At 47.1% G+C, this 16324-nt stretch overlaps 1 protein-coding gene across 1 annotated transcript in view; it reads left to right on the forward strand.

The window, feature by feature from the left end:
* Window positions 1-16324, forward strand: part of ADGRL3 (adhesion G protein-coupled receptor L3) — a 210836-nt gene that overhangs the window by 60802 nt on the left and 133710 nt on the right. The window contains exons 5-6 of the mRNA XM_026061900.1: window positions 4576-4590; window positions 6273-7073. Of these exons, the coding sequence (XP_025917685.1) occupies window positions 4576-4590; window positions 6273-7073 (816 nt within the window). The remainder of the gene's footprint in view (window positions 1-4575; window positions 4591-6272; window positions 7074-16324) is intronic.

Here is a 16324-nt window from a genome sequence, read left to right on the forward strand (position 1 = left end):
TTTCTGCTTTCGAACGGGCCGTTCCGTGGCAGCACCCGGTCTTAGAGCAGCGCTTAGGATGAGGACTGCTGAGAAAGGCAGTGGGTGCCTGCAACCCCCTCCTTCCTTACGGCTTTCTCGGGAACGAAGAAGAAGTGGCGTTCTACCTACCAAGCGTTATTAAAGGAAGCTCAGCCATAGCAGCCGGTGTCAGCAATATGCCTCGCAATCAAACAAGAAATATGGGCGATACTCAGAGGCATGAGATAACTGCCAAGGCTTATTGCCGAGCAAAGAGCTTTTCAAAAAATGTTTTCTCTGAAGAGAATCAGATTTCACTCGCTTCTCRCCGCGCAGACATGCCTTGGCAATCATGATTAGCCTCATTTGGACCTGTGGAATCCATTATTTTATGGCTAGGCTCATAGCTGGCAGTATGACRAACAGCTTATTCCTCTTTGGAGAGAAATCGGACCAAAGGACACAGCGCTGTAATTCRGCAGCCCCCCACCTAAGACATTTCCCCTTCCCGCTTAAGGCGAGACACCTAATGGTTTGCCTTGATGCCTCTGTCATGGTCTTGACATCCCAAATTTGTCTCGTGCCTGGGCAAGGACAAATCTTTAATGAACCTCAGGCTTTTGTTCCTTCTAAAGCCAAACAAGGAGGGTTTACAATTAATCTGGCAAGGAAGGTATAAATAGCTATGCAAATAATAATTATGCCTAATTAGCTACGTTTGCCTTGTCGCCAAGTKATCTTGCAGTGCTTTTGACATCTCAGGAGGAGGAGGAAGAAGCGGGGTGGTTACCTAGGTCTGGTTAACATGACCGCTTACGGGGGCACCCAGTGACCAAGTAGAAGATGACCTAGACTCACACTCACTTACAAGATTAGGTTTTACTAGGCAAGGTGATTTCCGAGACAGCTCTTTCTCTGTGGGTTTTTCCAACCGTTTTGTCGGTCTGTCTGTCTGCACCCTATTTCCAAGTGATCCTGGGCYGAGTAGGCAGCACAGGGAGTTGGGCATAAAATAGATCCTTGTCTTGGAAAGTCTCATTCGACACGTGCGGTGGAGCAAGCCCTACAGCCAGGACCTCTTGGGCCACCTCTACGTAATGCAGAAGCCTTTGAGTCCTGATGGAGGCGAGCACCATCCCRGACCTCGTTTTGTGCCCAGACCTTTTCTGGAGGAGCGCTGTTAGCCAAACGGCCTTGGAAAATGCTCAGCTATCACTCCTTAAACCTGGCAGCGGGAAGTCATGCCCAGTTAGACCTCTCCCCCCTTTTGTAGAGCAGCTCTTCTCTCTTGCAGAGCAGAAGGCAAGTGCCTTCTGGAGCGCCAAAGGAAGCGGCAAAGCCGCTGAGGACAGGAGGGATCGAATTTGGCTTTATCTAGCACTAGCCGGCTCCCTGCACAAAGCCCGAGGGCTGTTTTGGACCTCCGCCTACGGGGCTTAGCTCTCCCGGGGCGTTGCAAAGGGATCTCGTGGCAAATGCACGGCAGGAGCCCAGCGCGTGGCAAGCGTTGCCTAGGGTCAGCCYGGCAGTGCCTATGTCCCTTTCTGCATCTGGGCTTTCCCTTTTTTCTTTTTCTTTCTTTTTTCCTTCATTTTGGGAGAATGGTGTCCAGGTGGCTGATTCTGCAGTAATTTAACGGCAGCTCACTCATCTGCTGTCACACTAGAAACAGTAAGAAGCCAGCTGCCAACGCAAGTTTGGCCGAATGAATCATAGCSGTAATCGAATTTCGCACCGTACCGGCCGGTGCTTTTCTCCTCTTGCACTAACTCATCCCGCTGCTTGTTTTTAATTGCTTTGAATACTGGTGCACTGCAGGTTGGAAGAGTCATGGTAAATGAAGACGTTACCGCTGTTTATTTTTGCGCAAGCTGGTGACCAGAGAGGGACGTGAGACTGGCCATAGGGTCAGACCAGAAGTCCGTCCAGCTCATTTTTCTGCCTCTGATGATGAGCGGTGGCCAATGCTCATGGAAAAGGTATAAGGAACAGGATGAGTGCGGTCCTCCCACCTTGGAAAACCGGCAGCTGTGAGCTGGCCAGGGTAATAGCACAGCCCTAACCATTCATGTAACATATTCATATAACGTAAATTTATTTTTCTTCAGTGAAGTATAATTCAGGATTTATTATAGCTTAAGTGAATTATCTTTACTCGAGCAGAAAATATTTACCTCTGGCATTGCATGTTTAGAAGCTTGGCTCAATCATGTTCAGTATCTGCTGGCGCTGATGAAGGGTCTGCTTCTTCAGGGAAGCCCGTCGCTGTGGCCATCAGCTAAAACGATAACCGGAGGAGAGAGAAAAAGAAAGAATAGAAATGATTCAGAGGAATTTCAGGGAGTCTGAATGTTGCAAGACTGCTGAGAACCAGCTCGCTGATCTCTGCTTGGCAAAAGGGCATCAGCTCGTGCAGGGCCGGGCATAGAGCACTGGTTTTATTCTTTGACCCCTCAAGTCAGAATCCAGAAATGTCATTGCCTTTCTGCAAAACTGAGGGTGGATTTTGKTTTTTTTCCCCCCTACCAGAATATTTAAAGGCCTATTTTCGTGTGTCTTTTGGTACCTGAAGTGAGGAAATGAAGTCATCGTATTTCAGCTCCTGGAAAACTAGCCTCAAGGGGATAGTGGCATGGAAAAACATTTGTTATTTCTTGGGTTTGGGGATAGTCTGGTGCCTGTCGTTCATTATACAAACGTCTAACAAGAAGATGGTTTCTTCCCAAAGGAGTCTCAAGTTGGATCTGTAATACGCGAGGCAATTTTTTAGGAAACCTTAACTTTTTTCATCTCTCAGAAGCCTCCAGTGGACAAGACTTAGTGCATGTTGGTGGTTTCCTGGGTCCTGATGACTCTAAGTTAGGCTGACTTGAGTGGCAACATTAATAATCCTTAGCATTATTTTAGTGAGCATCTATTAAATTTACTTATTATGTATTAAAAAGCAGACTGAAAGCACTGATATTTTAAGGAAGCTCAAATTAATGGTTTGAAAGGTTTTACAAATTTATCAGAGGAATGGAAATCTTAAAAAAAAAACCCACTTGTGGGAAAAAAAAGCCAGCTTTGATTTCTGCAAAGCCTATAGATACCATATTTAAGGATCTCATTTAGGTTGTGGTTTGGGAAAGCATTTATGGGTTATTGGCATTTCTAATCTCTGTRCTTCACTCTGAAATTAACTGGAAGGCGATAAATTTGGAAGCGTGCTGCACGAAGCCATTGTAAGGCAAGGTACTCGCAGAGCGCTTTCGTTCGCTGATGCCGCGGTATTATATGAAAAATGTAATTTGGAAGCGGAGCGAGGGAGATGATCTTTCCCTTTTCCAGCAAATGCAGTGCTAATTCTTTGTTTAATAAAAGGCAAGCGTTGCTGCTGTGCGGTAAATTGAGATTTTGTTCGCAGCCTCATGGAAAGGAGTATGATGTGCTCAAACTGGCCCCTGCCGCCACCGCCGCGCGCTCGTGCTCGAAATAGCCGAGCCCGACTAAGCGCGCTGGTAAGCAGATGAGCAGCTAATGCTGCTCGAGTGTTAATTGTGCCGGAAGTTAAGAGCGTGTTTGCAGAGACTCAACCCAGCGGTACTAAGAGCGTTTAATTAATTTGTTTGCACGGTTTCTCCGGGAATCTGCCTGGCGGCTCGGCTACGTAACGGATAACGCGGCAGCCTCCAGTTTCCTTCCATCCAAAGAACCAGGAGAAAGCTGGGACGTGGCGGAAGAAGCAGCTGTGCATTTTGGGATCCGTCGCGTTGCTTTCTTGCTTTTGCCGGAGACGTTTAATGCCGTTATTTTAATACTTTGCTTAACCGTGGCCAGCTGCAGCCCGGTGCAGGGYGAGCAATTGCCGCGCGGGTTTCTCCAGCCGCCGCGTCCGGCAGGAGCTCCGTGCGGAGGGACGCGGCCGCTCCGGCAGCGCGGCGCTAGCGCCGTAGACGCTTCGGACTCGTTAGCGCTACAAGCGGTTGGAGCATTTCGATATCTAAAACGCTTTTCTTCCAGGTCCCGCGAAGGCAGGTTGCTCTCCGAGGCGCAGGGCAGGACTGTGCAAACGCATCTCTGTGCCCTTGATCTGACTCTCCGAAGTTCCCTGTTAGCATCCCGGGGGAGTGTTTTCCCGCATAAAGCCCTCGCTTTCTGCAGGATTTGGGCTAAAGATATAAAGATGTCTGTTGTATAAAGTTTCTCCCTGGAAGGGTTGATTCCGCACATAAATCTGGATCAGTCCTGTCTCAGTGTACAAGTATTTAGTTTTGCTCTATGAACCTGATCCAAAGGCGCCTGGTGATGAGGTATCTCAAAAATTTCAGGGGGCTTTGGATGTCCCAAGCGTTGGGATTTTTGTAAAGTTAAAATATGTCTGTTTTGTTCAGCTTGTCTGCATATTCTCCCGTGTATATGAGAGGAAGCGCTTTATATATATATAAAAATGTTCACATACTATAGTAGTAAGTAAAGTAAGTTAATAAAACTTCCTTTTCATATGAAAGAGGTAAAGAAAAGTACCTGGCCAATGCAGTACCATTAATCTATTCTCTTTTCTCCTTTCTCTCTTTACTTCTCTCTCTACAATAGAAGTGGAACAAAAAGGTAATTAAATACCTTTCAAATTATATATATATATATATAACTTATGTATAGGCTAAGTTATTTAACAGTTTAACGTTTTAGTTGAAATACTTTGTCATTAATTCTCACTACTTTTTTTTTTTATTTTGTTAAAGTATATTCAGTATCTCTGCTGCTCAACTTCACTAGATAACTCATTTTTGCTGAAAAGCGTTGCCAGTGCCGCTTTCTTTCATTAAATTGCTCTTTAGAGGTTTAGACCATTCCCTCCTCTCCAGCCCCAAAGAATTTGGAAAAGCATGCATACGCGCATATATATATATATATATGCATATATATGCATGTATATATATACACATGCACATACATATATATACACACATGCATATATATGTGTGTGTATATATATATGCATATATATGCATATGTATATCTAGGCTGTAAAAGCCTCTTAGAAAGAGCACTGCTTTATTAGCTGCTGCAGGTGGTTGCTTAGACTCCAGTAGAGCAACGTGCTCTTAAACCGGCTGCTAAATCAGATCTTCCTCTATTACCTCAATTGCTGGATTTGCAACAAGAATCGGTTGCACCGGAAGCCGGGAGGGCGCATTTGGGCGTCCCGCGTGCCCCGGCAGCGCCTGGCCGGCGACCTCCTCGTCCAGCTCCCGGCGCGGTGCTGGCGGCTGCCGAACCCTCTCCCAAAACCTGGGCATGGCCCCGTCACTCGAGCCGGCCCCGCTCCGAAGTCTGAGCAGCAAAGCCACCCCGGTTAGTCAAGCCGCTCCTCTGTGCTCCTCTCATGTAACAGTAGAAGGTACATGTGGGTATTTTTGTTGTTTTGTTTTTTTTAAGTTTGAATTACTACTATATTTAACAGGACATTTTTTTTTTAACTGATTAAAATCTAGACCTTGGGTTCCTCTCCGAGCGGACTTGATTCTTTTCCTGCCTTCTCTCCTTTCTTCCTGCCTTCCTTCCTTTTCTTTTCCTTTCAGCGTTCATCCATCATTCATTTTTAATCGTGTGGACTGCATGTTGTGTGTGTCCTGTAGCAGCTTCAGAAGCCTTATTTCTAGTTAAACCACTGCTCCGTAGCTGGGTTTTCTCCCCCCCACTCTCCCATTTGCTTTAAATACTCTTCTGAGATGCTGAGGGATTCACCTCTGCTTTGCTCTCGGTCCCCTGTAAATATTTAATGTGKCTTGGGCTGCAAGGATGGGAGCTTGGTTCTCTTATTTCCATTTCTAGGCCGCTCTTCAGGGGGCCGTTCAAAATAGATGCGTGGAGCAATGCCCCGGGAGTTTCCCCCTCCACCTAGCAGCTCCGGGTTCGCTGTAGAAATACCCTCCGGCAACCCAAGCCCAGAAAGCCCCGGGGGGGGGGGGTGCGTAGTCCTTTCAGAGGTTGCAGGGGCGAACGGGCCAAGTAAGTACAAAAAGATGGGGAAAGCGATAAGGAAAKGAACCAAAGTTGATAGAAAAGCAGCAAAAATTAAAAAAAAAAAAATCAGTTTGGTGGAGCAAGCCTTGTTCCAGCCCCACGGCCAGCGGGAAGGCATTGCCAGGCATCGCTCGGGGGCTGCTTTGGATCTCGACCGCTCTCYGCTGCAGACCTAGGATAATGTAGAAGTTTGTGCCACCCCCCAGAGCTGTCGCTAATGTTGGGTTTTGGTTTAAACTCTTTTTCTTTTCCCCCCCCGGCAGTTTTTCTTTGTCCTGGCCTGCTAAAAGGAGTATACCAGAGCGAACACTTGTTTGAGTCGGACCACCAGTCCGGGGCCTGGTGCAAGGACCCTCTGCAGGCGTCGGACAAGATCTACTACATGCCCTGGACGCCRTACCGCACGGACACGCTGACGGAGTACTCCTCCAAGGACGACTTCATCGCCGGGAGACCCACCACCACCTACAAGCTGCCGCACCGGGTGGACGGCACGGGCTTCGTGGTGTACGACGGCGCCTTGTTCTTCAACAAGGAGCGCACCAGGAACATAGTCAAGTTTGACTTGCGGACCAGGATCAAAAGCGGCGAGGCCATCATCGCCAACGCCAATTACCACGACACCTCTCCCTACCGCTGGGGCGGCAAGTCGGATATCGACCTGGCCGTGGATGAGAACGGGCTGTGGGTAATCTATGCAACCGAGCAAAACAACGGCAAGATAGTCATTAGCCAGTTGAACCCTTACACGCTGCGGATCGAAGGGACGTGGGATACCGCCTACGACAAGAGGTCGGCCTCTAACGCCTTCATGATCTGCGGCATCTTGTACGTGGTGAAGTCGGTGTACGAGGACGACGACAACGAAGCCACAGGGAATAAAATAGACTACATCTATAACACTGACCAAAGCAAGGATAGCATGGTGGATGTGCCCTTTCCCAACTCCTATCAGTACATCGCTGCCGTGGATTATAATCCCCGGGACAACCTCCTGTAYGTGTGGAACAACTACCACGTGGTGAAGTATTCCTTGGATTTTGGACCACTGGACAGCAGAGCAGGTAAGGGTTTGGGGGCTGAGGAAAAAAACAAAAAAGCTGGTTGAGTTGTTGTTGTTATTCTTTTTTTTCCAGACAAGGTCTAAAATTGAAGCATGCTCCTGTGTTCTTGATCCACCCATGTTTGTAAATGAAACCCCAACTGCAGCATTTACAGCGGATGTTCAGCGTTTAAGACATGGAAAATATTTTTGCGTGTCTTAGTACAAAATGAAATAGAAAAAGGAACGTGTTTCCCATAACTRACCTGAGCCAGCCTCCAAACGCCCGCTTTTTTGTTCAAGCCACGGGGACGGCAACACCGTTTTCTTCTTCGCTGCATTTTGTCCCRTGCTTCTGTGGGAATTTCTGGGCAGCAAAGCGCAGAAGACGCCGTTGCCGCCAGCAGCATGGGACAAATTGCCAGCCAGTTTAAGTCAGTCAGTGCCRTTAAATTGGCGGAGTTTGGGCCTTTTACCAAAGGTGCCACCAATGCTGCATGTGGGTGCGCACACGCAAGTGTACGCTTAGACGTCAGGAGGGGAAACGGTAACAAACTCCTCCAAATTGTTTGTCTGACTTTTTTCTTTAAAGTTGCTCTTTTTTAAAAGGCATTTTGCTCAGATCATAAAGTCTAAATCTTGTAACGCTTCCTCTGGGAGAGGAATATCYGACCCTCGGAGGTTTTCCAGCTTTCCCTGGGTTTCTATCAGAAATTACGCTGATGATGATTTTCGTTGGGTTGCTCGCTTAAAGAAGACCAACTTCTTCAACCTTTTGCAAGTATCTTGCTCACAGTTACTACTTTATTAGTAGCCTCGCTTAGCCCAGATGTGGTCCAACTCGCTTGACGGCGCACGAATTTCCAAACTGCGTTTCCTTTAACATTTTCAAACAAATACTCCTATGCACAAACTTAAAGGAGTAATAGTTATCGGGTATTTCATGTGCTGGCCTGTGTATTTCAGGAATGCTGAAAAAGTCATGAGAAAGGCAGAATTAATACAATTTGGACAGTAGACTATTTGATTAGCGAAATGGTTATTTTCCAAATGGTCTCTTTTTTGCTAAACTTAATAAGAAGGGTGAAGAAGCAGATGAATGGATTCAGGTCTTCAGGTTGCAAAGGAGAAGTCTGGGGAGGGGAGGAACAGGAGGAGCAAAAGGGCAGTGATCTTCCAATTTTTATACCAAAATGTAAGGAAGAGGAGAAAGAAATAGTCACGAGGCAAATGAGCAAAACGCTGCGAGCGTTAAGAGAAGAGCCGGGGCCGCTTGCAGTCGGGTTGCCCTCTGCAAGATCTCCGATGAGCTCCGAAAAATGAAGTAATGCCTTTTGCTATCGCAGCTTAATGACGAGCCTGTCCTTTCCGAGCGGTGGAGCGAAGCAGAGCAATTTATGAGTTATCGGTTATCCCCGAGGAGCGCAAATCAATGGCATCCCTTCCATTTCCGAGGGTTTCTCTCCTTTTCGATGAATCATTTCCAGATATTGCAGCAGGCTCTCTGCTGCCCCTTTTTCGCAGCAGCGTGTTTTTTACAGCCGTTTTCCGGAGGGTTACGGTTTGGAGCGGCAAAATATGTAAACACTATGTGCTTAATTAGAAAAAATAAAAGAAAGATTGTAAAATTGATGGGTAGAACAAATTGGTTGTTAAAAACGGATTGCGGGTGAAGTTTTAAAACCGGAGCTCTTAAAAGCAAAAATTGATCTTAATGAGAAAAGTGATGTATTTAACAAGCTGAAGAGCCGCTAACGGATTTGAAACATGTTTGAAATCGCTACGTATCATAGTACGTTGCAAGGATACGTAAAGTAAGAGCTTTTCTAAGCGGTTGCTGAAGAAATGTGCTTGTGCTGCTTGGAGCCGGTGAGCGGCAGAATGAGGAGGTGGAGTTTGGCCAAGAGAAACGTTCAGGTTCTTTCTGAATTTTTTTTCCCCCCGTGCGCCGCTAGGCACGTGCGGAGAGGAAACCCAAAGGTTGTATCAACAGACGGAAAAATTTTCCRCAACCTAATCCATCTTAATATTCACCAGAGTTATTCATTTTAATCATCACCCTCTTGTGATACAGTCTGGGTAAACAAATGCGAGAAAACGCCAACAAATCCTCCTCTCCAAAAAACAAACCCCCTCCGATAGCTTTTTCTGTTACGGTGCAGCATACGAATGAGYGTTTCCCCGGTTTTGCTTCTCCGAAGCTACCGCTGCTCCGGATTTTGTCCCCCGAAGGGTGAGTGCTCTTGCAGCGTCCCCCAAGAGTGGAAGCATGTGATTTTGAGAGACCGCTAGGAAATACAGACCTGCTACTTTTAAGGACACGGTTTGGTGTTCCCACYTAAATAATGTCCAGGAGACCCAGGTATTACAATATTGGGTGTTTAATAGATGTACAAAGTTAAATAAATGTGCCCTTATACCTAAGAAAGACAACGAGCGGTTATAACACTTCTCATACAGCCTCTGCGCCCTTAAGTGGCTTTCATATATCGCATATTAACTGCCAGTCGTGCAATGAAGAGCAATATGAAGCTACCATCCATATCTATGCTATTTTAAAAACATTAGAGGGTGCGTGTCAAACTTTTATCCTCCGCACTCATGTTGAATATTGCGGGATGCTCTCCTGACATGTGATTGCAACCGTTTAATTCAGCAAAGTGAGTTTTTTTCTTCTTTCTTTCTTTGTCCTAAAGCAGTTTTACAATGCAGATAAGGTGAACCCTCTGTCCTTATAATATGCTAATTAAGCGCATTTGTGTCGTGGGTAAAAGATGTGGCTGCGCGGTGATGAATAAGAACTTTAAACACATATGACACCTCGTTAAAATGTAATTTTCACATCATAAATCTGAGGCCTTTCCCTTGACAGCTGAGTAATGTGGATAGTGGGCCGAGAGTCTTGAACGTTTCAAAGCCGTCACATGCTCGTAGGTAGCCAAGACCGGCTCGCTGCGCCGTGTGCCTTCAACGTGCTCCGTCCTTGCCGGGAAAAGGCATCAAAAGGGCTGGTTTTTCTGTTAAATCCCACTTGTGCACCGGATATGAGCTGCTGTCACCTCRAGGTCCCATTGCGATAAGACACGTTCGGTGTCTCTGGAGTTGGATTCAGGGCAGCTGAGCCTTTTTGGGTGAGCAGCTTCTCCTGGTGGACAAGGGGCCGTTTTTAGGTATCTACCAAGTGTTTAATTGCAGCTTCTGCTGCCTTTTTTTTTTTTTCCAGCTGCTTTCCTCCTAGCTTTCCTCCTTTCCTACCTAGCTCTCCCGCTCCTGTTCCTCGTCACTGCTTACGGTGACAGCTCCCAGTTGGACGTTGTGGCTGGAGGTTGGCAGAGGGAGCAGCCCTTGCGTCCAGCAGCCACTTTCCTAAGGCGTACTGTGAGCTAAAGCCACGGCTTTTATCCTATGCTCTTCACCCGTATACACGCGTCCCAGTTAGTCTATAAATATTTCAGTCCCTCTTTGCTATTCAGATAGAAAGACCTGTCTAAGTTTGGAGGTGAACAAAGCAGCAGAGAGACTCTTCGTCTGTATGACCAAGCTGGCATCTCAGACCGCATTTGGTGGCCAGCCAGTAGCTTGAGCTTAGAAGGACAGGAGGAGATTTCCCCTTTTGGGATATGCTGCGACCCACAAGTGCACGCATCGCATTTCTTCCCCATTTCGAAGCCTGGTRCATCTCTTCATTTTTATCCTTTTTAATTGTTTCCCTCTTTAGAAAGCGGTGTTTGATTTAAAATGCTAACGAAGTATCGTGTCACGGGACGCTTTCCCAAAAGTAGTGGTTTTCTGCCTTTTGTCAGGAAAGCTGAAGTTTGCACTCCTTTCTCTACCTTCTCACGAGAAACCTCAAAAAGTGCAAGACTCCACAGCTTCAAAACACTCCCTTTGTGCCGCTCTTCATAAATATTAATGCTGTTTGGTTAGCACAGCGAGAGTATCTTCAGTGCCTCTCCAGAACGAATAAATATGTGCTTGCTCCTTCCTCCTACATAAAAATGTGCTTCTCCCAGTAGGACTGCGAAATGGGACATGGTCTTACCAAATGGAGGTAGAAGGGTCTTAATATTCCTTGAATCGCTGCTCTTACCACGACGCACTTATTTAAGCCACCCTGAGAAAAYGGTAGGGTGGACCAACCCTTCGGGGAGCTAAACCAGTGTTTGGCTGCTCTTCTTTGGAGATCACTTGTCCCCTTTGCAAACCAAATGGGAATTTCTCATAARAAAATGCATGCCCTAAAATTGCAGACGGTATCCGCACGCTGCGAAGCGCCCCCGTCCCGCTCGCTTAGCAGTGGGAGTGTTTTGGAGCTGGGCTGGTGGGTAGCCAGCATGCTTAAAGTAATGTATATGTATATGAAGGACATCTAGAGACAAATCATTGAGCTAAACTTTGCTTTCAAGCTCCAAAACAAAAGGGGGCCAGTGATTTTTGCACTTCATAATCCTGTCAAACACCAGGAGGGGGAAAGCACGCTGCCAAGAACATGTCTGAAAAGCTAAGGCGGCTGTTACTGGAAGCGAGCATAGGATGTACTGCTGCAAATATCAGGATAATTGCATAGGAAAAAAAGACATTAACTGCGTATGAAGGCTAGCGGCTTTTCCTCTTCTGCAGCAAGCTACTTGACTTCAGGAATCTGTCTGGAGACTTGATTAATTGTAGTTTCATTAAGTTCAAGGCCACCGGGTTGTCCCACTGACAACCACCGCAGGTTATCTTTCTCGTGCAAGTATTTTGCAAGCTCGGGTGCAAGCATGCCAGCCCTTCGGAGGCTGRGCTGTTTGCCAGGGGCAGGGAAGGAGAGAAGGAGATGCAACAAATGTCTACGGTCCTCTCCCGTGGCAGCAAGGGATTGCATCATGTGCTTGTGAGGTCTTTTGAGTGTTGGCTTTTTACACGTGTTTTTTAGTGAAGAATCCATCGTTTGGGAAGCTGCTGGCCAGGACGTTTCTCTGGCTGGTCTGCAGTGGTGGGGGTCTGCACAGGTTTGGGGGCTTAGCGCAGTGAGAGACTCCTGGATAGTCCAGCTTTGAGCTGTCATGTTTTGGCAGCTCTTCTCCCCTTGCCCCAAAACAGGGTTATAACTTGCTGGGGTTCTTCTCGAAGAAGCTGGGACTGCATGCTAGAGGAAAGGCTGGTATGACCATGTGCATGACCAAACGTGTTCATACCACCTACTTTAAACACTTAGCATAGTAGACTCGTCTCCTTATGGAGAGCGTCGAGCCCCTCCAGAAAGCAATTATGAGCCCTTCAGCTTGGTTAGGGGCTGTGATTCACCCCGTGGAGGCGCTAGCCTGGCTCGGGACATCACGGGTTTGGATGCGTTCCTGATATGCTGATTTGGTTTTTCACTACAGTATTTTTTCTTAAATGAGCAGCCTTTATTCCTGCTCGCAACTGAAAATACCTCTACTTGGGCGGTTCGTGGGCCTTGATCGCTCTCCCCGTTTGTCTGCCACTGATTGTGTTTGTTCTGGAAATGAATACTGTAGTATTTTTAGCACCGCTTATTAAGACTCGTCTCCTGAAGTCTTGTTCAACACTGCTAATTAACTTCTTCGATGCCACCAGCGTTCTGCAGCACTGCCGCGCCAGACTTGCTCTCCTTTCTTTGGCTAATAAGGCCAAGAAAGCTGATGTGGGTCCTTGATACTCAGGTTAAAGAGGAGCAAAAAGCTCTTTAAGAGTAAGCTGCAAAACTACTGAACGCTTGTTTGGAGCCTAAGCTTGCACAGACCCATGGGTGTGTGTTGGCAAACTGTGAGTCATTGACTCTAAAGCTTCAGGAACTGAGTTTGACTTTTTTCTGGGTTCTTCAGATCTAGTGAGCAGCAGAGACCACTAGTCCCCAGCCTTCACTTGCTATGAAACACAGGAACTCCAGGGTACAAGCTTTAGATGGCAAGAGAGGTTCTGCTCCTTAGCTGACGACAATAATGCAGGTTTCTTGGTCGCTTTAGAGATTTTTGGATCCTTCCCTTGACTTGCAGATAGCTGTGCTGATGCCTTYAGCATCTCCCAAGCCTTCAGCTGCGGCAGCAAGTCAACTTTTCAGACACGTAAGGTGCAGCTGTGCTGATATAAAGTACCAAAGTTATATGTGAGGCGCGCAAAGGTCAGCCCGATGCATGGAGATCCGGCAGACCTCTCCTGGCGGCGTCGGAAAAGGATAGTATAAATTGTATGCTGGCACAAATAATGGCTATCTGCAGGAATTTGAGTCCCAATGTCCRCCCGGCGTGTTATGTTGAAAAGACTTTCTTTAGGGGGGTGCTCATGGTTGGGGGGCACAACGGATGATGAAGGCTTAGTTCGGAGGGCCGCGTCCGTGAAGGCAACCTAGCGATTGTTTGCCGTAACGGCATTTTTTTTCGCTGCAACCGGATTTTTGCGCGATTAAAATGCGCTGAGAGGAAGCAGGACTTAAGGCAAATTTCGCTGAAATACGAGATCCGGCTGAAACAGCCTTGCTCTGCATAAGCAGGCCGGGTGTTTCATGTTAGGGAGCTGCTCGGCTCCGCGTTCGCGCGAAGCGCCAGCCGCCCAAGGCTCAAACGCGGGGAAAAAAAGCAGCGAAACATCAGAGCTGGAAACTGCAGAAGTTTGTCAGCGGCCCTGACAGAAGCCGGGAAAATCGGCTGCCTTTGKAGCAGCCCGAGCTGGCGTGCGGGGGGGCCGTTCACGCTTGCCTCGAAAAGCTGGAATAACGTAACGCAGCCGCAGGAGACATCAGGCCCGCGGCAGCTTTGCGGTGCTTCTTCATCCGGATGGTTCGGAAGGGTGCTGGGAATGGTCCAAGGAAAGGGATGCTGCTCTTCGGGAAGCCTCATGGACTTCCAGGGAGCCTAGGGAAATTGTGAGCCTCCTCAGCTACACGGCTGGATTGAGGTGGAACGAGGCCGATCAGCCGCAATTTGCCCCAAATTGTTTTGCCCCCCAGAAGTGGGAACGCTACCCCACCGGAGCAGCCTCCCTTTGAGCTCGGTGGGAACCAAGCGAAGCTCTGGGGAAGCCTGAAACTGTGTAGTCAGGGCACGGCACGGTGCGTCAGGCCGTCACAACGTGTCCTTTTCATATAAATGAGTTTAAATTGACTCTGGTATGAAGAGGAGGACAGAGAATTAAATTAGATTAATAGATTTTTTAAGACCAGGAGGGACCGTTAGCTCATTGAGTGTGACCTCGGTAATGCATTCCATTGGATTGCGTCCGCTCCTTCTCTCACGGAGCCTGACGACTTGACTTGAGCTTAAGCGTATCTTCCAGAAAGGCAGCCGGGCTCCGGGAGGCAAGCAGCGTCTTGCACTCGGCGCTTTGCTTCTGCAGACGTTCTCTCCCAGTGGTAGAGAGGTAAAAAATGTGCATTATAAATGGGCTTGGCTATACTGTCCAGCCATTGAGTCCTCCTGAGCCTTTTTGCATCACCGTACGTTAAAAAAAAAATCACACATATGCTTCCTGAGGTGGCCTCTTTGCCCCTCACCCTGTGCCGGGGCAGTTGCCTTCTGTGGGAGGTCGGAGCTGTTTTCAAAGGTACGGCAGAAACTTGCTCTGTGGAGTGTGAAATGCCTGAATAGACGGAGAAAGCGCATAATTAACTAGTAATGGGAAAAGAGCTTGACGGGCATTGCAAAGAAGAAAAGCGGCTTCTGCTTTCAGATACGCACTTGATGATGAGCATCGCCAAATGGATCTTTAGGCTTTGGGTTTTTTAATTAGAAGAAACTACCACTCCTCAGAGCTTACATACTGCCCTCTTTATGCCTCTTCCATTTTTATTTGAACTGGAGTGGTAGGCAGTGACATTTAAACATCTACGTTTGTCATCAAGTTCTAATTTTCTCGTTGATAAGAACATCTGTCTGTTGAAAAGGGCACAAACTCGTTCCAGCAGTTTTTCCACAAGGTAGGGGAAGATTTGACTCCAAATAAATGGGTTTTCTGTTTGTTGGTTTGCCTTTTGTTCCCCCTCTTCCCTTTTTAAAGGATCCTGTCTTTAAGCTAGGTGAAGGATGATGATTCGAGGAGGTGAACCGTGGAGGAAAGGAAATTGTTATACCGGATTTTTCATGACAAAGTGTGTTGGCGAATTCTGGTGGAAAGAGGTTGCCCTCTTCTTAATTACAAGTATAAATTAGCTGCCGTAAAAATGTCTTAATCCAAATCRGTGCTATGCTAGCTAAATGTGTTTTTTCCTTCCAACACTGCCTTTTGTGATACTTTGGATAAACTTCACCCTCAGGCATTTCTTTATGGTTGTTGACCAAAACGTCGCAGGGGCTAGTTTGTCTACGGGGCCCCATGCAAACTGATTTGCACATGGAAGATGGTAAGTGTATGCTCCACCACCTCGCCAAACCATGGCGCGTGAGAAAATTCCCCCCTTTTGGCTACTTCCAGGTTGGGGAAAAACAATATGGAAAGTTTCTTTCCACAACTAGTTGACTTTTATCAGTGAAAAATATCTTGGCTTTAGTGGGTAGATCCAGAGCTATAAAAGCTGGTGAAGGTTGCATTACAGAGACCTTACCGTCCTCTCTGTACCTAAAGTGGTGCCCACACTCTGATTTTATCCACGACTAGCCGACCGGATGTTAGACGTGCCTCTTGCTTCTCGCTACGTGGGCTGCRGAGTCCTGTCCAACATCATGGAGTTATCCTGCTTCCTCCGGAATTGCTTTATAACGTGACCAGTTTCTCTGCGGGAGAAGCTTAGAGGAGATGGTTGCTCGGTGCTGGTGTCCCTTCTTTGCCGTGGAGGTGAGGAGTTTTAGAGGGAGCAGATGCACTGGATATTTCTGCAGGTTGCCTACTGCCATGTACTCCAGCGTCTACCAAGGACGCCGAGAGACCTCCGTGCAGAGCTTAAAACTGTTTCTTCCTCCAACTCCCTGGCCTTTTCATGACAGTTATTCAATGACTAATCACCAAAGGTGGCACTTCCCATAGCTGATGTATGACCCATCTTAAAGCCTTTCAGTAAAAAAAAAAACTGTTTAAAAAAAAAAAAGCTGTAAGAAGGTCCTTTGGATGTTTCCGTATGGGGTGTTGATGTTATATTTTGTCCCCTCAGTAYCTTGACAGACTTCAGCTGTTGTTGATTCTGGAGTATATGTTTTACCTATTCTGTGCTGGCYGTATGTCACTCTTCTACTACAAGAGATTGATCATTGATTTTGTTTTTTGGATTGCATATTTAACAATAAAATGGAGTGATGTTCTATTCCCAGCTGAGTCTCCAAGGAATGCAACTGTTTCTCATTA

The sequence above is a fragment of the Apteryx rowi genome, unplaced genomic scaffold (genome assembly GCF_003343035.1).
Source record: "Apteryx rowi isolate R43461 unplaced genomic scaffold, aptRow1 scaffold_187, whole genome shotgun sequence".
Classification (NCBI taxonomy): domain Eukaryota; kingdom Metazoa; phylum Chordata; class Aves; order Apterygiformes; family Apterygidae; genus Apteryx; species Apteryx rowi.